Source organism: Bufo gargarizans, chromosome 1 (assembly GCF_014858855.1).
Source record: "Bufo gargarizans isolate SCDJY-AF-19 chromosome 1, ASM1485885v1, whole genome shotgun sequence".
Classification (NCBI taxonomy): domain Eukaryota; kingdom Metazoa; phylum Chordata; class Amphibia; order Anura; family Bufonidae; genus Bufo; species Bufo gargarizans.
The window spans coordinates 703798879-703823435 of NC_058080.1; the positions used below are offsets into that span (position 1 = coordinate 703798879).

Genomic DNA, 24557 nt, shown 5'->3' on the forward strand with positions numbered 1-24557 from the left:
CAAAGGAATTTAGAAAGGATGATAATCTTCTTGTTTAATATGCAGGTCCAAACAAGGGAAAAAAGGCATCCAAAGCCACCATTGGACGATGGATTAGGTCTACCATTGTCTGTTGCTATAAAAAATCGGGTCTAAACAGCCCTACAACTATAAAAGCCCACACTACAAGAGCTATGGCTTCTTCGTGGGCGTAAAAAGGGGGTGTCTCCTTAGACAAAATTTGTAGAGTGGCCACCTGGTCAAGCATAAATACTTTTATCAAACATTACCGCATTAATGTTTTGGCTTCTGCTGACTTGGCCTTCAGTCAAGGTTCTGCAAAAAGTTGCCCACCCTATTTAGTAATCTGGTAGCTCTCATAGTAGAGCCGTCATGGTGGACGAAATGGAAAAACCGTAATTAGACTTACCAGTAATTCTGTTTCCTTGAGTCCATCATGACGGCCCAGATATTCCCCCCCTGAAAAGTAAGGAGGGGTTGAGTATGAATTAATACAAAAAAAATAAAAAAAAATATATATATATATAGCCTAAATTAAGGCTGCACCCACTTGGTAATTTGGAAAGCACTGAGGGTGCGAGTGGGTGGTGGCCTTTTAAACTCTGTGTTCCTGTCCCTACAGAGGTCAAGGGGTCAATCTCATAGTAGAGCCGTCATGGTGGACTCAAGGAAACAGAATTACCAATAAGTCTAATTATGTTTTTTTCACATCTCTCAACTAAAGAGACCTGGTCCAGAGTGTCCGGTGGCCCCTCGTAGAAAGGGGAGTACAGTCACGAGGGTGTCAAAAACCTGTCACGAGGGTGTCAAAATCGCTGACCCTGTGTTGCCCGGGGTCAGAAGGTTGCAGCAGATGGCTACTCGCCCGATTTCAAGGGATCGCTCCATGACCTAGTTGTGGGAATGGATTCTGGTCCAGGTTTTCCTGTTTTGGTTTACTATCCTTTTTGTCCTATCTAGGTATCGGTAGTTTTTCTTTCAGCTGTTCTGGGTCTGCCACTCCCAGACACGATTTAGTCTCTCTTCCTACTTCCCTTGTTGCCAGCTATAGACCTTCTTTTAACGTTATCTTTTCTGACCTCAGGTGGTGTTGCTGTGGTTGCTGGAGCAGTTGGAACCAGTGCTGTTGGATCTCCGGTCCTCTTCAGTTTTTGTATACTGTTTGGTTGTCTCCCTTCGGGGTTATATGTGGTGTTTGTGTTGTTTGTACACTTCCTGTTGTTACCCTAGGAGTCAGTGGTGAAAACTAGTGACTCACTACCTAGGGCTTCTTCCAGGGTAAGTCAGGGACGAGGCATGTGATCGGTGTACTGGTGAGCAACCCGTCTAGCGACGTCAGGGTTGCCAGGTGCCAGTGCTAGGTGAGTTAGGGGTCACCACTGCTCCCTCTCCCTTGTGTTAGGGCACCCGGTTTCCCTTCCATCTGTGCCGCACATCTGGTACCTGCCATACCAGACGTGATAGTGTTGCCATTTACTGGCTGTGGACTTCGGTGGGTGTGTGAACTGTTACCTGTAACTTGTATGCTCCCTGTGTTTGATTATGTAAGGGTTGATGTTTCCTTGGTCTGAGTGTCTGAACATCAGGTGATCATTTGTCATAATTACTCTGCTATTAAGGTTAGGGCTACACAGCGACACATGTCATGGCCAGGTTCGCTGAGTAGCGGTCATCCCATAGAAATGCATGGGAAATCCAGTCGTGTTGGATTTCTTGTGAATGTCGCAGTGATCCCATGCATTTCTATCGGATCACTGCTGCTAAGCGATTCTGGACACCATCTACAGTAGGTCTAGCCTTAGACCTGTGGGTAGTGTGCAGAAAAGCTGTATTCTGGGTTCTTGCTAACCTGACTAGAGTGTTTGACTTCGACCCTGACTCATGTGGTCAGACTGATTGTTCATCAATGTCTGATAGGTCTTCGTCATGTCTTTAGTTATGTCCTGGTCTGCCCATGAATGCCATGCTTCCTGTGTGTGATCTGTATGGGTTCTGGTTTATGCTTTGATCCTAATTCTGTTGATCCTGATACAGTCTTTGGTCTGGTTTGCTGGTGATCTTGATTCATGTCTGTTTAGTATGCTTGGATTACTTCTGTGTGAATAGGTCCCTACAGTGCTTGGACTAGGTCCCTGCACTTAGCCAGCATAGGGACTGTCGACCAGTTGGGGGTTGTCGTTTAGGACAGATCGTCAAAGCAGGTAGGGACAGGGGTCGGGTGATATTAAGTCAGCACTGTTCCCTTCCAGTTTCATTCTGATTCTGCTTATGTAACCATTATTAAATAAACCATTCATTTTTTCCCTATTGTGTGTCCTGAACTCTTTTCCGCGACCACTCTTGATATGTTCACACTTTTCTGAAATTTGGAGAGACTTCAAAGGGCCTCCAAGTCTGTCAGCATGGTTCAAAGTGATTCCTTTACGATGCATCGAAGAGAAGGAAAGACATAGATATGATGTTTCCAGGTATCTTTCTATGGAGAGCAACGCCCTACAGAGAATGTTATTATCAGAAGACCTAATTAGGTGGGATTACATTCATCACATCAGTGTGAAGCAAAACTTCACATTTACCTATTACTGTGAAGTTTAGACATGACGCAAATTACATAGGGTACAGGAAACATTGCACATGTGTGTACATACGGAAGTTCTCCTGCCCTCCAATACTATATCAGTATGAACTGGTTTTGTCCAGTTTGAACATCTTATGGACATAGCTTATGAATAGAGATGAATGAAAATTTGATTTGGCTGGTTCGCCGAATTTTACAAAAACATTTGCTTTGTGACAAACGCCGCTCCCATTCTTTGTACCCCTCAGATGCTGCGTTCTTCGCTGATCGTGGCCTCTGACATTAATATTAAGGTCTATAATAATAATAAAAAAAAATAATACTTACCTCATCCGTTTGAGCGCAAAGTACCTGCCTCAGCCATCTTGATTGAAGATCCAGCGTGAAACTTCGCGCTGCCTGGTGTGGTGACGTCATATGTCACTGTGCACGACATTTCGCACTGGATCTTCATTTAAGATGGTGGTGGCAGGCTCTTCGCGCTCAAACAGATGAGGTTAGTATGTTGTTTTTTACGCCTTTTCAGGAAAAATCGATTTGTTACCACAAAGCACGAGGAAATTCAGCTTCTTGAATTTTCCCTGAAATTTGGATTGAAGTCCACTTCGGACACTTCCATTCACTCAACACTACTTATGAACTCTAAATGACCCTACAATGAGATGAAGGGGGATGTGTAAGATGTATTGTAAATGCCATACTTATCTTTATGACTGTGTATTGGTGGAGTCCAAACTCTTTAGAGATGGTTTTATAACCTTTTCCAACCTGATGAGCATCAGCAACTCTTCTTCTGAGGTCTTCAGAAATCTCTTTTGTTCATGCCATGATACACATCCACAAACGTGTTGTGAAGATCAGACTTTCATAGATCCCTGTTCTTTAAATAGACCAGGTCACCCTCTCACACCTGAATGTCATCCCAATGACTGAAAGCACCTGACACTTCTCCTTCAAATTATCTGCTAATTGTAAAGGTTCACATACTTTTGCCACTGTGATATTGGATAATTTTCCTCAATAAATACAGAGTGCCCCTCATTTTCTTATTATACACTTTTTACCTTTCGTGCAGTCTGGGTGGACCGAGAGGTGAGCACCCTGTCCATTCAGTACATAGGGTGAGCCGCTGATTTATATATAATAAATAAATTAAGTCTAATATTTTGACTTGGTTTGATTTGCTTTCAGGACTTGTGTAAAATCTGATGTAGTTTTAGGTTAATTTTATGCAGAAATATAGAGAAAGGATTCACAAAATTTCAAGCACTTCTGTAGCTTTTTCACCAGGAGTCACCTGTGTAACATGTTTGTGGGTTTTCTGTAATATTTCAGAAAGTAATTTGGAAATTATCAAGAGTAGATGGATCTTCTCCAAGGACCATTGCATATATTCATGTAACAAATGCGGTGAGTTGTGAGGTGTGACACAACGTGCCATCCAACTATGTAGGTGAGGTCAGGGGTGCACCACCCATGAGGCCAGGTGAGGCGATTGCCTAAGGCAGCACCAGGTAGGGGCGAGAAGGGGGTAGCGGAAAGGTGATGGGCAATGAGCGCTTTCATTGTGGCAAAGGGATTAGGTTAAGAAATTGGTATGGGGGTGGGACGCCGTTTCAGTTTTCACCTCAGGCACCAGAAAGGCTAGGTGCACCCCTGGGTGAGGTTCCTGAGATAATTACTGGGGAGATCTCATCGCAAGCCCCATGATGACCTCTGTCATCATGCTGAGCATTTTCCAAACTGCTTCACAACCTACTGTACATCAGGTCCAGGTAAATGACTCCTGGATTGCATGCTCAGCTCCTGCATCTTCGACATTGTCCTGTACCACAAGCGTCAGTGTTAGTGTTGAGCGAACTTGTGTTTTAAAGAGGACCTTTCACCGATTATGACACTGTGAACTAAGTATACAGACATGGAAAGCGGCGCCCGGGGATCTCACTGCACTTACTATTATCCCTGGGCGCCGCTCCGTTCTCCCGCTATGCCCGCCGGTATCTCCGCTCACTAAGTTATGGTAGGCGGAGTCTGCCCTTGTTCTGCTCTAGCGCTGGCCAATCGCAGCGCAGAGCTCACAGCCTGGGAGTTTATTTTCTCCCAGGCTGTGAGCTCTGCAATGCGATTGGCCAGCGCTACAGCAGAACAAGGGCAGACTCCGCCTACCATAACTTAGTGACTGAAATCTCCGCCTACTATAACTTAGTGACCGGAGATACCGGAGGGCATAGCAGGAGAACGGAGCGGAGCCCAGGGATAATACTAAGTGCAGTGAGATCCCCGGGCGCCGCTCTCCATGTCTGTATTCTTAGTTCACAGTGTCATAATCGGTGAAAGGTCCTCTTTAAGTTCGGCGTCTAAAGTTCCAGTTCAGGTTATCGAAGTATCCCGTTGTGGATTCTAAACTCCGTTACGCTGGGTTCACACCTGAGCGTTCGCGATGGAGCGCTCTGTATGCGCGATTCTCCAGGCGTCTCACAAACGCGGCTTCGGAACAAGCGAGCGTCGGGCGTTTTACAGCGCGATCATACGCGCTGTAAAACGCTCAGGTGTGAACCCAGCCTTATGGTCCATGGTAGCGGAATCCATAACGGGATACTTCGATAACCTGAACCCGAACTTTAGATGCCGAACTTAAAACACAAGTTCGCTCAACACTAGTCAGTGTGTCATTATCCTGTACCCCAAGTGTCAGTGTGTCACTGTCCTGTACCCCAAGTGTCAGTTTGTCACTGTCCTGTACCCCAAGTGTCAGTGTGTCATTATCCTGTACCCCAAGTGTCAGTGTGTCCTTGTCCTGTACCCCGTGTCAGTGTGTCATTGTCCTTTACCCCAAGTGTCAGTGTGTAATTATACTATACCCCAAGTGTCAGTGTGTCATTGTCCTTTACCCCAAGTGTCAGTGTGTAATTATACTATACCCCAAGTGTCAGTGTGTCATTGTCCTTTACCCCAAGTGTCAATGTGTCATTGTCCTGTACCCCAAGTGTCAGTGTGTCATTATCCTGGCCCCCAAGTGTCAGTGTCATTGTACTGTACTCCAAATGTCAGTGTGTCTTTATCTTGTACCCAAAGTGTCAGTGTCATTGTACTGTACTCCAAATGTCAGTGTCTCATTGTCCTGTACTCCAAGTGTCAGTGTGTCACAGATTTTGAGGAATGATCCAGTAATATGTGGCGAGGAGTCTCACAGTAGCCCCTTTATATGATGGCTGGTAAATTTGGGCACAGTGCCCGCGGTTGGCCAGGAGCAGTAAATCTATATTTATACTTGTGCTGGATCCAGGAGGGAGTGATCGGGTTTTGTCACCGCGGTGTGTCATTATAAGTGTTTCCAGGTTGTGGAGAGCTGTGTGTCTGTCACTAGAAGGAGCCCTGACTGAACCTTGGAGCTATCAGCGTCGGCAGGTGGAGCTTTACAGCCCGATCAGCATATTGATTGCACTAATCATTTTCCTTCCAGTAACTTTTTAAGCAGCGCTGAGTCTCAGAGATTAACCCAAAGTATACCATCACCTCAGCCGGAGCAGAGCCATCACCATGAAAAGTGGGCGCTTTATCGCCAACAAGATCCGCTCAGCTATATCTATCCGCAACCAGTGGGTGCGAGAGTCCATGGCCGAGCTGCTGTCTACCTTTGTGATGATGGTAAGAAATACAGAAAGGAGTTAAAACCATGGTGTAACTTTTCGGGTTTAGCTTCCACAGAGTTGGAAGAGGTTTGGAGGCAGATCTGCCTGCAGGATTTTTTGCCAAAGTCAGAAGTAGATTGGAAAAGAATCAGAAATATAAAGGAAGGATTTATACTTCTCCTTCCTGGCGGATCCACTTCTGACTTCGGCTGAAACTCCTGCAGATCTGCCTTAAAACCTCCTCCAAAAATCTCTGTGTGGCCGCACCCTTACTGTCTATCACCATCTCCAAACCGTACGACACTACTACCCTCATTATGTAATGGTGCTGAGCTTTATTATGTAACAGTCCACAAGGACAATGGGCTGCACAGCTGGTGTATCTAAGCCTTTAGTGGTACTGTATGCTGGGCTGTTGTATCCTAGCCTATGCCATATGATACTGTCTGATGAATTGCTATATCTAAGCCTATCATATGTGAAACTGTCTAATGAGCTGGTGTATCTAAGCCTATCACATGTGAAACTGTCTGATGAGCTGCTGTATCTAAGCCTATCACATGTGTCACTGTCTAATAAGCTGGTGTATCTAAGTCTATCACATGTGATACTGTCCGATGAGCTGCTGTATCTAAGCCTATCAAATGTGATACTGTCTGATGATCTGCTGTATCTAAGCCTATCACATGTGATACTGTCCAATAATCTGGTGTATCTAAGCCTATCACACGTGATACTGTCTGATGAGCTGCTGTATCTACTAAGCCTATAACATGTGACACTGTCCGATGAGCTGGTGTATCTAAGCCGATCAAATGCAATACTGTCTGATGAGCTGCTGTATCTAAGCCTATCACATGTGATACTGTCTGATGAGCTGCAGTATCTACTAAGCCTATCACATGTGATACTGTCTGATGAGCTGCAGTATCTACTAAGCCTATCACATGCAATACATTCTGATGAGCTGGTGTATCTGAGTCTTTGGTGTGTTATAATGTGCTGTTCATTCCACGTATCTAAGCTTCTCATGTCTGATAATTGATCTGTATCTAAGTCTAACCCATGTGATACTTGTTGATCAGCCGGTCTATGATGTGTGGTACCTTGCTGCCGAGCGAGCTTGTGTAAGCTTATTATGTACTATACTGTCTATTGAACCACTGTATCTAAGCCTATCATGTGTGATACTGTATGATAATCTAGTGCAGGGTAGGCCGACCTTACAGACACAAAGAGCTAGGGAAAAAAAACGCATGACTGCCAGGAGCCACAAGCTATCCGTTTACACAAATATGCGTGCACACGACTGTATTACTGCAATTGAGTTCTCAAACATTTAAAAGTGTATTTAAACCACCTTTCCTACCTGTAATGTAGACAGCTTTAGGGTCCATTCACACGTCCGCAAATGGGTCCGCATCCGTTCCATTAATATCGGGAACGGGTCCGGACCCATTCATTCTCAATAGGGCAGGAATTGATGCGGAGAGCACACTATGTGCTCTCCGTATCCGCATTGCATTGCAGACAAGAATAGGCATTTCTATGGGGGTGCCGGCCGGGTGTATTGCAGATCCGCAATACACCACGGACGTGTGAATGGACCCTTAGTGAGACTTCTGGCAATCTTTGTTTTTCACAATGTGTTTCAAATCTGGCTTGTATTCAGTTGTTGCTACTCAAGGCAGTTCTTTAAGTGTACTTTCACACTAGCGTCAACGTTTTTCGGTATTAAGTTCCATCATAGGGTCTCAATACCAGGGAAAAAAAAGTTTTGTCCCCATTCATTGTCAATGGGGACAAAACTGAACTGAACTGAACGGAATGGAATGCTTCAAAATGCATGCTGCGGTTTGCTTTCCGTCCTGGGATGCGGAGCATGACCCCCAATGCAAGTCAATGGGGACGGATCCGTTTTTACTGCCACAATAGAAAACTGATCCGTCCCTCATTGACTTTCAATGGAGTTCATGACGGATCCGTCCTTGCTATGTTAAAAATATGTTACAGATAATACAACCGGATGCGTTCATAACGGATGCAGATGGCTGTATTATCAGTAACCCTTCCGGATCCAAGAAAAACGCTAGTGTGAAAGTAGCCTAACATGTGTGTCACTAAGAATCATCCGTAAGTTATCATCTCAATTTGAGTTGTTGCTTTATCTGTGACCAGTGGAGGGTTTCAAACAAATTATGTGAGAGGGTACTTTGGGGGTCACTCACTATTAATGGGGTCCAGTCCAAATGGGGTCCAGTCCAAAAGCATGTGCCCAGCCTGACATTAAAAATAAATCACCCCCATCATGTTTAAAACATGGCAGTGGCAAGATTGGGGTTAATGAGTCACATTAACCCAAATCTTACTGGCTGCCTGATACATATGTTTTTTGCCTGCCTCTATTTTGAGGCAAGCTCCTCTTGCACTGTGTGGGGGTGGGGTGCACACTGACTCCGGGGCTGAGGACAGGACACTCAGGAGGAGGAGGTTGCTGCTGCTGCTGCTGTTTACCGAGCTCACTAGCTCAGACGGCACAGCAGTTTATTCCCTCCCCTGTCCCTCCTCCTGCTTTAATTAGCCGCCCATTCATTGGTGGCAGTGGTGCGGGCAGCTTCAGAGCCTGCTCTTTCCATTGTGCTCAGCGGTGGCCACATCATAGGAGGGAGGGACTCCATCCCTCCCTCCCTCCGTCCCTCCCTCCGTCCCTCCCTCTGTCCCTCCCTCCGTCCCTCCCTCCCTCCGTCCCTCCCTCTGTCCCTCCCTCCTTCTCCACTGTCTGGCTGAAGAGAACACGCCATGTTCTCTTATAAGAGGAGATACTAGGCTGTGCAGCCTAGATAGTAAGAGTTGGCCAGAATGCTCCCTTGCGAGCTGCAAATGAAGGAGCAAGGAGCCGCGGGTTGGCCACCCCGGATCTAGTGTATCTCTGTCTAGTGTGTAATACTGTCTGCTGAGCTTGGTGTGTGTAATCATGTATTATAATATGAGGCAGTGTATCTAAGCCTATCATGTGTGATACTGTATGATGACCTAGTGTATCTATCCCTTTAATGTGTTATCATGTTTGTTTAGCTGGTATATCTAAGATTATCATGTGTGATACTGTATGATGACCTAGTGCAGTGATGGCTAACCTCCAGCACTCCAGCTGTGGTAAAACCGCCACTCCCAAGATGCATTCTTGCTTGGCTATTCTCACAACTCTACATAAATAAATGGAGCATGCTGGAAGTTGTAGTATCACCACAGCTGGAGTGCCAGAGGTTAGCCATCACTGACCTAGTGTATTGAACCCTTTAATGTGTTATCATGTTTGCTGAGCTAGTATATCTAAGATTATCATGTGTGATACTGTCTGCTCACATCCTGTACGAGGAGAGACTGCCCGCTGAGCTAGTGTATCTCAGCCTATTGAATGTGGTACTATTTGATGAGCTGGTGTATCTAAGCTTAGCACATGCGATACTGTCTGATACATCACAATCAGATGAATATGATGTGATGATGTGTTGATCTGGTATATCTAATCTTCACTGATAAACCAGGCATGGTGCATTGTAGCACTAGCTCAGCTGAATGTAATGATACCTTGCACTTTGCAATCTGTTGCTTCATTCTGGAGAAAAAGTACTTTTAATCCATATGCAAATGAGCAGTTAAGTGCACTGAGGGCGGGCCCAAACCACACTGTGCACCCTTAGTCCTCCTGCTTCCTCTGCCAGCTCCTCCCTCTTCTTCTTGATTGACAGGGCAAGAAGAGTTGACTATGCAGGAACCTGGCCTTGTCAATCAAGATGAAGAGGGAGGAGGTTGCAAAGGAAGTAGGAGGAGCAAGGGTGCACAGAGTGGCTTGGACCCACCCTCAGTGCACTTAACAGCTCATTTGCATATGGTTTAGTAGTGTTTTTTCTCCAGAATAAAGCAAAGGATCACTGCATTTAGCTGAGCTAGTCCTACAAGGCATTTTGCCTGGTTTATTGGGGAATTTTCTGGTGACAGGCAGATGTGTTATACTGGTGTATCTAACTCTATCATGTGTGATACTGTCTGCTGGTGTATCTAAGCCTTTCCTTTAGCTGTCAGGGTGCATTGCCCTTATCTCTTCTTTACATTGTAATTTATTAACCTTTGTGGTTATCCTTTACATTGTTGCCTGTCCTACGTTTTTACAAGCAGATAAATGTTTTCCCTGCTGGAGGCTGTGTGTATGTAAACAGGGGCACGTGTGCCGTCGATTGCCATATCCCTGCCATGGACATCCCTCGGTGTCCCCTTATGTACAGTAGATGACAACCATTACTTACAGAGGAGCGGTCTCCTATCCTGACATGTCTGGTTTAGTAATAACCTACTGTATATAGAGAGTGACACCTGAGTCTTTATAGCTCAAAGGATATAACAATACTTATTGAATAAATATACATGACATAATAAAAAGAGATAAATCACATCAATATGAAGTACGGTACTACCCAAGGGAAGAATATGGGAATATAATCGCAGTGGAGGGTGGCTATAGACAATGATCATTAGGTTACAAAGTATACAATAAATACTAAATAGCAAATAATACTGTGAAATCAATAGTCAGTGCTAGACCATAGTACATCCGCCTTTTTTTAAATGGGCCTCCTCTCCTGCAATATTAATCAATAGACAAATCGTAAAAATCATAACATACCCATAATATGTATTCACCTCAGGAGAATGGCATACCACACCTGGTTTAGTAACTACTTGCATTCCCCATATAATAACAAATCTAGGGCATCTATTCTTATGACTCTATGTTGTGTCATTCCTCTGTTATTTCTAATAGAAGTTAGGAATGAATTGCCAGCATTTGCATTAAAGGCACAGATGGGTATTACCAGTTGGGGGTGTGTCCCTATAAAGTCTGACACTAGCAGCACTGATTGGAGAGAGTCAGACACACCCACTACTGGTAACACCCTTTACTTTACTGCAGACTGCTGGCAATTTATCTGTAAACTTCTAGCAGGAATAATACATTAATGGCACAACATAGCGTCATAAGAATATGCTCCAGAATTGGTATTACATGGGAAATGCAAGTAGTTACTGATACAGACATGTCAGGAGAGGTGCCAGCTACTCTTTAAAGAATAACTCCCGCAAAAAAATGTATTCTCTGCCCTGCTAGAAAGGTCCGTGATGTAATCTGTGGTGAATGTAATCTTCTTGCCAGTGTCTGTAATGGTGAGTTATCCCCTCCCTCCTGATCCTCAGCTGTGTTATATGACCATCAATCAAACTTTCCAAATAACACAGCATTTTATGTGTGGACAGGAAATCAGTTTCTCTGTATTCCTATGGAAGCCTCAATGTCAGCCTCATAGGAATGAAGAGAGAAGTAACTGACTTCCTGTCCTGTGTCATTTGGAGATCAGAGAGTTGGTCACTAGAGATGGCCTTGCGGTTCGCCCGGCGGTATTTTCGCTGCGAACTTTACGCTTTCGCGATTTGCCGAACATGCGAACATATGGCGATGTTCGCATGTGCCTTATTCTTTTGCATTGCGCCGAACTTTGACCCATGACACATCCATCAGATGGGACAGGACAGCCAATTGAGACGTTTCAGCACATGGACATACCCCCACCCTATAACAGAACCCGATCTGGCTGCCATTTTACATTCTGTGTTTTGCCAGTGTAGGGAGAGGTTGCTTTGTGAATGCAGGAACAGGCTGTTAGGGACACCAAACGCTAGCTAATAGGGCCACAAAAGTCCTTTTAAGGACTGGTATAGGTGTGCTATCGATAGGTGTGATATACTGAGGGGTGTGATATACTTATAATATACTTTCTAACATAGAAAGTATATTATAGTGCATTTGTATTGTGTAGCAGATGTGTGCGGTTCTGCTGCGATACCGCAGGTATATAGAGGGACAAGCGCTATTGGAACAGATGTGATATACCTGTTGCCCCCCAAAAAACTGATTGAGACGTGCAATATACCTGCTTCCACAAAATACCAATTAAGGGGTTTGATATACCTGCTTCCACAAAATACTGATTGAGGCCTGCGATATACCTGCTTCTACAAAATACTGATTGAGGGTTGCGATATACCTGCTTCCACCAAATATTGATTGAGGCCTGCGATATACCTGCTTCTACAAAATACTGATTGAGGGGTGCGATATACCTGCTTCCACCAAATTTTGATTAAGGGGTTCTATATACCTGCTTCCACAAAATACAGATTGAGGGGAGCGATATACCTGCTTCCACAAAATACTGATTAAGGGGTTTTTATATACCTGCTTCCACAAAATACTGATTGAGGGGTGCGACATACCTGCTTCCACAAAATATTGATTAAGGGGTTCTATATACCTGTTTCCACAAAATACTGATTGAGGAGTGCGATATACCTGCTTCCAAAAAATACTGAATAAGGGGTTTGATATACCTGCTTCCACAAAATACTGATTAAGGGAAATTATATACCTGCTTCCACCAAATATTGATTGAGGCCTGCGATACACCTGCTTCCAAAAAATACTAATTAAGGGGATTGATATACCTGCTTCCGCAAAATACTGATTGAGGGGTGCGATATACCTGCTTCCACAAAATACAGATTGAGGGGTGCGATATACCTGGTTCCACAAAATATTGATTGAGGGGTGCGATATACCTGCTTCCACAAAATATTTATTGAGGTCTGCGATATACCTGCTTCCACAAAATACTGATAGAGGGTTGCGATATACCTGCTTCCACCAAATACTGATTGAGGTCTGCAATACACCTGCTTCTACAAAATACTGATTGAGGGGTGCGATATACCTGGTCCTACCAAATATTGATTGAGGGGTGTGATATACCTGCTTCCACCAAATATTGATTGAGGCCTGCGATACACCTGCTTCCACAAAATATTGATTAAGGGGTTCCATATACCTGCTTCCACAAAATACTGATTGAGGGGTGCGATATACCGGCTTCCACCAAATATTGATTAAGGGGTTCTATATACCAGTTTCCACAAAATATTGATTGAGGGGTGCGATATACCTGCTTCCACAAAATATTTATTGAGGCCTGCGATACACCTGCTTCCACAAAATACTGATTAAGTGGATTGATATACCTGCTTCCATTAAATATTGAATGAGGCCTGCTTCCACAAATACTGCTCTACTCTAGGGACTTTGGCACAGGGTCATTTTTAAAATAACAGGCAGAGGAGGAGGCAAGCCGTTCCGATGGGTGGTAGGGGTCGGGCAGGTGCACCAGGCCGGAGCCTAAGTGGGAAGTTGGAGAAGGTGCGTGCGATTACGTTAATGGACACACCAGAGTTGGTTGAGTGGCTCACTCAGCCTTCCACTTCTGCACCCTCCTCACTCTCTGCTGTGTGCACCCCGAAAGACACCACCACCACCACCACCACCATAGCCCCTCCACTCGAGTCAGAGGAATTATTTTCCCATCCATTCCCAGACCTTACCGATGCGCAGCCATTCTAGGCATCGGATAAGGAAAAGGATGTAGCAACGGCCGCCACTCAGCGGTCTGACGACAGTACCCAGATCAGCCCAAGGGAGGTGGTCCCCGTTGTTGCTGCCTGCTCCAAGATCTCTAATGTCAGTGGTGGTGAAGGTGACGATGATGACGTGTCGATGGACGTCATGTAGGTGCCCACAAGAGAGGAAGAGGAGGGGAGTTCAGAGGTAGAGATGGAGCAGCAGATAGGGAGGAGAAGCAGGCAGAACTCGCAGTGCACCGGAGGCAAAAAGCAGACTGCAAATGTATTTGGAGCGAGCCATCCACTATGCATGGTCACATCTTGCGCTCCCAGGACACCAGCACATGGCTCCGCAGTGTGGGCTCTTTTTAACGTGTCAGCTGCTGACAATAGTATTGCCATCTGCAGGCTGTGCTGTCAAGGCATAAGTCATGGTAAGCCCAACACTCACCTAGGGACGACCGCCTTAAGAAGGCACCTGGCCTCTCATCACCGAGCCCAGTGGGAGCAACGCCATCAGAACCCACAAAGCCACACTCCCGGCGCTCCACGTCCTGCCTCTTCTCCTTCTCCTCTCTCCTTCCATTTGTCCTCCACCTTCCATCGTGCCGTCGTCGTGTTCATATGGCAGAAGTCAGGCTTCCGTGGCCCAAATGTTTGAGCGTAAAAAGGTGATGACGCCGGATAACCCTCTTGCCCAACGGCTGACCGCTGGCTTGTCGGAACTGCTAGCCCGCCAACTACTGCCATATAAACTGGTGGACTCGGAAGCCTTTAGAAAATGTGTGGCCATTGGCACACCGCAATGGAAAGTAGATTCACAGAAGGAAATATTTCTCCCAGAAGGGCATCCCAGAGCTATATGGCCATGTTCAGTGGCAAAGAGAATATATCTCTGGCACACAGTGTCGCTGCCAAGATACATCTCACCACAGACACGTGGTCTAGCAAACACGGGCAGGGAAGGTACATAACTTTACGTCTTGCGGCAGGCCAGGAAAGTCTAATTTTAGAAGATCTTACACGGCCATGGCTCGCCTTGCTGAAGTTCAGGGGTGACATCAACTGCCCATCAGACGTCTGATTTGTGACAGCCCGACATACAGGGCGCTCCACCACTACCAATTGGGGGCCTTCTTGCTCCAGTGTTTGAAGAGGGACCCCCGTATAAAAAGCAAAAAAAGGGCAAAGACTAGTACTGGATGGCAACGTACTTAGACCCCCGATACAAACACAAAATGGCCGACGTGTTACCAGCATCACAGAGGGCTGTCAGAATGCAGCATTTCCAGGCCTTGCTGCGAGAGATGCTGCATTCTGCTGTAGAGGAATTTCCACCCACAGCAAAACAGGTGCGAGTACCAATCCTACCGCGCCTGCAAGAAGAGGGCGGTTTGAAGATGTGTTGGTCATTTCGGATATGAGATCATTCTTGCAGACAACCCATCGACAGCTGCCCTCCGGATCCAGCCTCAGGGAACGCCCAGACCGTCAGGTGTCCGACTACATCGGGTTAACAGCTGATGTGGACGCTCTGAGAGATGAGGAACCCCTGGACTACTGGGTGTGCAGGCTTGACCTGTGGCCAGAGCTAGCACAATTTGCCATGGAATTCTTGGCTTGCCCCTTGTCAATCGTCCTGTCCAAAAGGACGTTAAGCGCCGCAGGGGGGACTGTGACCGATAAGCGCACTCGCCTATCTCACGACAGTGTGGACTAACTCACATTTCTAAAAATGAATAAGGCATGGATCTCTGAGGAATTCAACACCTGTGATGACCACGTGTAATTGAATTTCCTCATGCCAGCCCACACATATCTGCCACCACCCAGAACAAAGAATGGTCCTTGTCTTATGTATATACAGCGGCATAAAAGGCCTTTTCTGTCAGGTGAATGCCTACTTTTTGGGGCCTCTATTCCAGTGGCCTACAGTCAAATTTTTATCCAGTGACCGTCTAATGTACCTGCAGCCACATCATCACAAGTTCTTTTCTGTCAGGTGAATGGCTAATTTTTGGGGCCTGTACTCCCATGGCCTAAAATCAAAATTTTCTATGCTCCAGGGGCACATTTTTGAGAGTTTCCCTTTAAGACGCATAAAAATAGCCTTGGATAAAAATACATATTTTTTGTGGGAATTTTTGCCATTGATCCCCCTCTGGTATGTCACTGTCCATGTTGTGGGACTATTTGTGCACTTTTAGTAAGTATTTGGTGGCTGCAAATATGACCTGAAGGTTTTTCAGGTTCACCTGCAATTAAAGTTAATGGGGCCCGCCACAAACGCACGGTTCGCGAACATGTGAACTGGATAGTTCACAAATCCAGTCACTTCTTTAAACTCTTGGGCTCCATTGCAAAATCTATAGCAGGCCTCCACCAACCATCACAAACCATTTGTATTCCTAGACTCCTCTTATGTTACAGAGAGTCTTTTGGGCCTCCAGACATTCAGATATGATGACTCTCCCTTAGTACTCCCTATAGCCACACTACAGCTAACCGGAGAGGAATAAGGTTATTATGGAACTTTTACCTTTATTATTCCTTATAACCAGTAGCTTTAATGGCAGTGTGCCGCTTATATTTTGTTCTGCAGGTTAATGTTTTTATTTTTTGATCTTTTCAGATTTTTAAATTCTATTTCCTGATCTTGGTTGTGGGAACAGCCATTTTGGCTAAACTGTTGTTAACAGCATTTAGAGAGAAGCTTACAGTACAGTAGCCACCATGGGACATAAACTAAAGCCTGGCTCGGCCAATAACCTCACTTGTCCCAGATAATAAAACTTAACTTTTAATGTCTGTGTTTTTTTGAATACTAGTAGAGTGAATGTGAGCTAAAGAAAGTTAAAACTATCTAATGCCTTGTCAGTAGCGAGACTGGTTTGTTGTAATTGCAATGACCAGCGGGGGTGCACTCCCCAAGTCACACACATGCATCATCTTATATAGTTTGGTGATGCGATGTATCAACCATTGTTCGCTCTTTAACAGATTTCGCTGACGCTATGCTGCACTATTGACTCAAACTGACATCAGAGGCTAAAACACTAAACTCTGTCCCCCAACATGTTTCGCCAGCTTATCTGGCTTCATCAGGGGTTCCGGACAGCATTAAATTAAAACGCTGCTCCTAGACCTTATAAAGGCTGTCTCCACCTTTACCGCCGATTGGAGAGCCAATGAGTACAAAGGATAGGAAGAGGTAAGTATATTATATGTTGCGCTGCCAATAAGAAGCCTAAACATCACAGTGACAACCACCACCGTCATCCAGGTGGGTGTATTATGGGTGTACTCATGCGCGCCCGATATCTGCGCCTGGACTTACCTTCTCCAAGCGCTAGTATGCTGCACTGCGGCTGCGCGAAAACTTTAAAGCGCCCTCGGAATGAACGCTCACAAAGTCACAATGCACCTGCGTGAACAAAAATGGAGCTGCGCCTGGACTCACCTACTACAGGCACTTGGACTGAGACTGCGCAAGAACTTAAGGATGACTCCGGAGCCTCTGACCTCAGTGCGCCTGCGTGCACACTTCGTCTGAAATCGCACCACTACGCCTCAGTGCGGCTGCGCAAATACTTAGCCTCATAGTAAAATAGGTTTCAGATACATCCACAGCGCCACGATAAATTGCGGCTGCTTGAGGACTTAGGTTTTTAAGCGAACAATAGTCACAATAGTCATTGTGCGCCTGCGTGCACACTTGGTCTGAGAACGCACCACTTCATCTAAGTCTCGCAGTGTGATAGGTTTCGGGTGCATCCATAGTACCGCAATAGATTGTGGCTGCATGAGGACTTGGACATATGGGCGAACATTGGTCACTGTCAGGTACCTTCGCCATCTCTTAAACTCCAGGGTTACCACTATTGATGCCCTATTGGCTTGAGCATGATTGTAAGAATCTACAAAGTTGCTTCTAAATTAAAGGCTTGACCATCAGCTCATTGCTGATGTGATACCATGGTAGCACTGTATCTTAATTAACAAATCATCCTTTGGACTTCAAACCTTGATAAATATGGCATAAGGGTTGTAGTTACTATAGTATCCCTTGATCACACATAGAATTATGCATCCCTGACAGGGTATGCATTGTATCCTGTAGGGCCATGTAGTATAAGGTTTCGCAAATTTAACAAATGGTAGCAGTGTTCCATAATGCTCACAAGTTAACAAAATTTCTTTCAAAATGAATAACTGAAATGTGCAGCTTAGTGTACTTTCACACTTGCGGCAGGACGGATCCGACATGGTGAACAGCGGCTATTTCACCGTGCCGCCGCTCCGTCCCCATTAACTATAATGGGGATGGGGGCGGAGCTCCGGCGCAGCACGGAGGTGCACGTCGAAAGCCGCCGGACTAAAAAGTCGGACATGCAGGACTTTTTAGTCCGGCGCCTTTCGCCGTGCACCGCCGTGCTGCGCCGGAGCTCCGCCCCCATCCCCATTATAGTCAATGGGGCTGGAGCGGCGGCACGGCGAAATAGCCGCAGGACGGATCCGACATGGTGAAAAGCCTGTCGGATCCGTCCTGCCACAAGTGTGAAAGTACCCTTAGTTATTCTAAAAAAGAAGAGAATGTAAAGCCTTCATTTAGGCCTTTCGGGCTGAGATTATTAAGGCGGTAAATCCACCTGGTCTCCTCTTGTAGAAGAATCCTGTCCAGGTCACCTCTTCGTGCACCTAACGTCTTTTTACACAGGCCCCAAAATCTCAGACAGCCAGGATCTCCCCCATGGAAGGTTCTAACATGCCAGGCAATAGTGGTATCTGATTTAGTATTAATACTACTTATATGTTGGCAAATACGTCGTCTAAATTCTTGGGACGTCTTGCCAACATACAGTTTTAAACAAGGGCATTGAGCCACATATATTATACCCAATTTTTGGCAGGTAATAAATTGCCTGATCTCGTACTTTTTTTCATTCACAGGATTGACAAACTCTTTGATCTTTTTAATGTAAGGGCAAAAACTACATCTTTCACATGGATGACTACCCACTACGTTAGATCTGAGCCACATTGTTTTAGGGGGGTATTTTCTATAAAAACTCTGCACTAGATGGTCCTTAAGATTTTTACCCCTACGGTAGGTGATACTGGGTTTATTCAATAACACCTCCCTGAGATCAATATCCGTCTGCAAAACGTGCCAATGCTTTTGTAGGATTTGAAAGACACTATGATGCTTTACATCAAAGGTGCCAATACACCTAATAGTAGCAGGAGTGGCACTTTTCTCTCTTTTGCTTAAAAGATCAGAGCACTGAGTACTCTTTGCTCTATGAAACACTTTATGTAGGGTCTTCTTAGGGTACCCTCTTTGATGGAATCTTTCAAACAAGGTGTCACATTCCCGAAGGAACGCAGGGTCATCTGAGCAATTACGGTGCGCTCTTATGTACTGCCCAGAAGGTATTCCTCTTCTGAGGGGTAAAGGGTGATGACTCATTCTTTGCTGGACCTGGTGATATGTCCTGCCAGAGGTGTCTAGCGGTTGGTAATTTCCTTTACTAGTAGCAATGAACATGGTTGGTTACAGAATGTCTTCTAGCTAGACGTGTAGGTAGGGGAATAGAGTTCTGACCTAAATAATAGTTAGAAAAATTGGATAATTAATCTTTGCTGGGTAATGTAGGCCCTTATGTGCAGGAGGTCCATGGGCATCTGCCCCATATGCTTTACTATAATCTGGCACTACTATTAGTTTTTATCAACGTAGCATAGTATTTCCACATCGAGAAATGTGTCAACCGCCTGTTAGCTTTTCTTACTTAGAATGGTATCAGCTGGCAAGTATACATGATCACATGGACTCTGCCCAGTTTACTAAAGATAAAAATAAAAAAATGCAGCGGCACACAGTATATTACAGTGCAATATTCTTTCAATAGCAGCATATAGACAGCAACAATGATGGTGGTTATAGTACTCCTCTTTCTCTCAGCAGAATCACAGGCATGCTGTCACAAGATGGTAGTGCTAAGTGCACCCATTAGTCTCCAACCCACCACTTTCCCACGACCTAAATGGCATCTCCGAACTGGGCAACGGTCCCTACCCTGCTAAGTGCATGGAACTTGGGAGGGTAGTAAGACAGTACCAACACAGAACCAGAAGAAACAACAAGAACAAATGCCAAACTAGAAGCAATCCAAAGTCAAAACCAGAGAAAAATACCAGACCAAACACAAGACAATCACAGACTCAATGCTGTCGTAGTCAGATATGTACCAGGAGGATACAAGCTAGTGAGTGTGGCAGGAGTACTCATCATATGCGACTGTGACCAGCAGTCTCCCATTTAAGCATGCCACCAGCAGTAATATGAAACACCGGCGCAGAATCTGATTACCTGGTGTCCCAAATGCCCCCATGAGTGACGTCAGTGCGCTGGCGCTGAACCTAATTGGCCCGGCACACCATGTGCCCCCTCAGTGTGCATGGTACGCTGGTACCTAGCCTGATTAGCCCGGCATCCCTGCACGCGGGCACTCCCAGAAGTACTGCCTCCAGGACAGGTCTCCCTGGTGATGGCATGGCATCAAGGGCACCACTACACATGGAACATGCCGGTTGTGTGAATGCGGACCGGTAAATACATTACACATGCAGTATGGTTCTTATTAAGTCCTTCTGAAGTTCACATACTGAGTGGTGCAGAAATTTTTTAATGGGTGGCCAATAATCATTCCACAGCAGCAACGCCTTTCCACCTTGCTGTCTGAAGCTTGCACATCCTTGTTAGTTCTAGACGTTCTTAGATGTCTGGCCTATCTTTCTTTCTGGAGTACAAAGGTAGTATGGCTGCATGGGACCTAAAGAGGGATTGGGACTGGCTTAATAATGGAGGATTATTACTGTGGAGGTTTAATGGAATCTGTCAGCTCCGAAACACCATCCAAACTAGAGTAAGGGGTGTACGATGTAAATAGTGCTTACGTTTTGACACTGTACTCCCACAAACCAGCAATAAAATACATTGAGGCGACTCCTCTCTGAGTCCTCTCCATTATGTGTGTGAGCTCAGGAGTCCTCTCATTGCACTTTACTGCAGCCTTGTGGGAGCATAGTGTTATGAAGTGAGTATGAAGATAAAAATTACATATTGAATACTACGATACTGCGCTTTGGGACAAATTAAGATTAATATTGGTGTACAGGTTTCACAGATGAGCTCTATCTAGCACATGGATGTACAAACCGGATTCCAAAAAAGTTGGGACACTAAACAAATTGTGAATAAAAACTGAATGCAATGATGTGGAGATGGCAAATGTCAATATTTTATTTGTAATAGAACGTAGATGACAGATCAAACGTTTAATCCAAGTAAATGTATCATTTTAAAGGAAAAATACGTTGATTAAAATTTTCACTGTGTCAACAAATCCCCAAAAAGTTGGGACAAGTAGCAATAAGAGGCTGGAAAAAGTAAATTTGAGCATAACGAAGAGCTGGAAGACCAATTAACACTAATTAGGTCAATTGGCAACATGATTGGGTATAAAAAGAGCTTCTCAGAGTGGCAGTGTCTCTCAGAAGCCAAGATGGGTAGAGGATCACCAATTCCCACAATGTTGCGCAGAAAGATAGTGGAACAATATCAGAAAGGTGTTACCCAGCGGAAGACTGCAAAGACTTTGCATCTATCATCATCAACTGTGCATAACATCATCCGAAGATTCAGAGAATCTGGAGCAATCTCTGTGCGTAAGGGTCAAGGCCGTAAAACCATACTGAATGCCCGTGATCTCCGGGCCCTTAAACGACACTGCACCACAAACAGGAATGCTACTGTAAAGGAAATCACAGAATGGGCTCAGGAATACTTCCAGAAACCATTGTCAGTGAACACAATCCACTGTGCCATCCGCCGTTGCCAGCTGAAACTCTACAGTGCAAAGAAGAAGCCATTTCTAAGCAAGATCCACAAGCTCAGGCGTTTTCACTGGGCCAGGGATCATTTAAAATGGAGTGTGGCAAAATGGAAGACTGTTCTGTGGTCAGACGAGTCACGATTCAAAGTTCTTTTTGGAAATCTGGGACGCCATGTCATCCGGACCAAAGAGGACAAGGACAACCCAAGTTGTTATCAACGCTCAGTTCAGAAGCCTGCATCTCTGATGGTATGGGGTTGCATGAGTGCGTGTGGCATGGGCAGCTTGCATGTCTGGAAAGGCACCATCAATGCAGAAAATATATTCAGGTTCTAGAACAACATATGCTCCCATCCAGAAGTCCTCTCTTTCAGGGAAGACCCTGCATTTTTCAACAAGATAATGCCAGACCACATTCTGCATCAATCACAACTTCATGGCTGCGTAGGAGAAGGATCCGGGTACTGAAATGGCCAGTCTGCAGTCCAGATCTTTCACCTATAGAGAACATTTGGCGCATCATAAAGAGGAAGGTGCAACAAAGAAGGCCCAAGACGATTGAACAGTTAGAGGCCTGTATTAGACAAGAATGGGAGAGCATTCCTATTTCTAAACTTGAGAAACTGGTCTCCTCGGTCCCCAGACGTCTGTTGAGTGTTGTAAGAAGAAGGGGAGATGCCACACAGTGGTGAAAATGGCCTTGTCCCAACTTTTTGGGGATTTGTTGACACAATGAAATTCTGATTCAACATATTTTTCCCTTAAAATGGTACATTTTCTCAGTTTAAACTTTTGTTCCGTGATTTATGTTCTATTCTGAAAAAATATTAGAAGTTGGCACCTCCACATCATTGCATTCAGTTTTTATTCATGATTTGTATAGTGTCCCAACTTTTTTGGAATCCGGTTTGTATATCAGTGTACAAGTATTTAGCTGGCTTAACCAGTATACCTGCAATGAAGGTTCCTATTCGTGCGCTGATATTTCCGCTCCCGCTTCTGTACTTGGTGTGAAAATTTTCCTTTTCTGCAGTTAGTCCTTCTCGATGCTGGAGTTCAGGATCAGTCCAGGTATTGTGTAGCTTGGCGTGCTGCCTCGCGCCCCGGCCGGTGGCGCGCTGCTGCAGCAGGTGGAGGTGTACACAGGATGTGATTAGCGCTCGCTCGGAGCTGCTGTGAGTGACGTCACTGCAGCGGTCATCAATGACCACCGGTGACAGGTATCTCTTCTCTAACGCGTTTCGAACAGACGCTATTCTTCCCAATGGGAATTTTACTTGTACTACTCTGTGGGGCTGGTTGGGGGCAGGGAGACCAAATTGGGGATTGAGAATGGAACCCCTTCCTGACCTCTGATGTAACAGTATGTCAGCAGAGGCCGAGAAATGTAAGGAGCGGTGTCATTTGCTGATCCCGCTCCATACACAGCTGGTACTGGCTGTGATGAAGCTGACACCTGGCCCCAATGACCGGAGATAACGCCAAACATTTAACCCCTCAGATAGCGACTGCAGCATCTGAGCAGTTAGATATAGGGAGGAGGCTCCCTCTGCCCTCCAATCGGAGCTCCAGCAGCAAAAATACTGTGGTATACTGTGGGGCATGGTTCTATAAAAAAGGGCTTGTTCACGGGTTAGGGGGCGCAATACTGGGCTTGCCCCGGGCACTGGAAAATACATGCTATGCCACTGTGTGCCACTTAGGACATGTCACTGCTGCAGCCAGTAATTGGCTGCAACGGCACCCCGTCCATGCCGGAGGTTTACATGCAATGACTGAAGTGCAGTGAAGACGGCGATGGGCCACGGTGAAGCAGAGCAGGTAAATATGCTTCCCCTGACAGGTCTTGCTGGTTGGGTATTTAAAAAAACGATATGAAGTTGTACAACCCCTTTAAAGCAGTACTCCCATGTCAGCCATTCATGTCTGATATTGATATCCTATGCAGCAGACAGGTTGGCAGGGGTTATGGAAACAACCAAGCGGGCTGTGCTATGCTGTTTTTATAGAAGTCATAGGAGCTATGAATTTGTACTCACATTTGGCATGTGGTTACATTCTCTATGTGTCCAATTTATTTTTAGGATCCCTCTCCCTTTCACATGTAAAGCTCAAGCTTGGGTAAAAATCTGGCAGCTGCAAAATGCAGCCTCGTGGTGACCAACCAGCCGTCACAGGCTGTTCTTAGTCTGATAGTATGACGTATGCAGAACCCTTGGCTCTATACAGGAGTTTCCCAAAAATATGGCTGGATGGACTTTGATTTCCAAATCTATTTTACTTAATTGGAGCATTGACCTTCTTAGGCCTCGTCCACACTTCCGTTTTTCATGGATGTGTGCTGTCCGCATTTTCCACGGACAGCACACGTACCCATTGCTTTAAATATGACTGTTCACATTTCAGTATTTTTTACTGACCATGGGTCATTAAAAAAATCACGGGGACATGCACTACTTTAATCCATGATGCGGACCAAACATGCCCATTGAAGTCTATGGGTTCGTAACAACCACGGACACAACACGGATGGCATCCGTGGCGCGTCCGTTTTTCAATAAAGACAGATAGAAAATACTCTGGAAATTAATTTTCAGCTAAGCAACATCTATGGATTATGGACGGCCACAAAGGGTAAAAAATGGACACTCAGACCCATCACGGATCCTTCACGGACATCGTCACGGGTGATACACGGACGCTTTTTTGCTCATGGACGTGACACGGAAATGTGGACGAGGCTACGTTGGAGAGACTACAGGCAATGCTCTGTGGGAAAAATATGCGAATAGATCTTCTTTGACAGAAAGAAAAACTTTCTTTGCAAAATAAAAAAACTAGGGCCAAGGAGGTGATTATTAGGGAGAGGGAGGGTCATTCATCTCTCTGCAGCAGACGTCCCATCAAGTCACCTAACCAAACCACCCCATACATACATCTGCCAGA

General features: G+C 45.3%; 1 protein-coding gene across 1 annotated transcript in view; it reads left to right on the forward strand.

Annotated features, from left to right (window-relative positions):
* The first annotated feature begins 5930 nt into the window (after nt 1-5930).
* LOC122924823 (aquaporin-7-like) overlaps nt 5931-24557 on the forward strand; it is a 59636-nt gene continuing 41009 nt past the window's right edge. Inside the window, exon 1 of the mRNA XM_044276291.1 lies at nt 5931-6226. Coding sequence (XP_044132226.1) covers nt 6119-6226 — 108 coding nt within the window. The 5' untranslated portion in view covers nt 5931-6118. The remainder of the gene's footprint in view (nt 6227-24557) is intronic.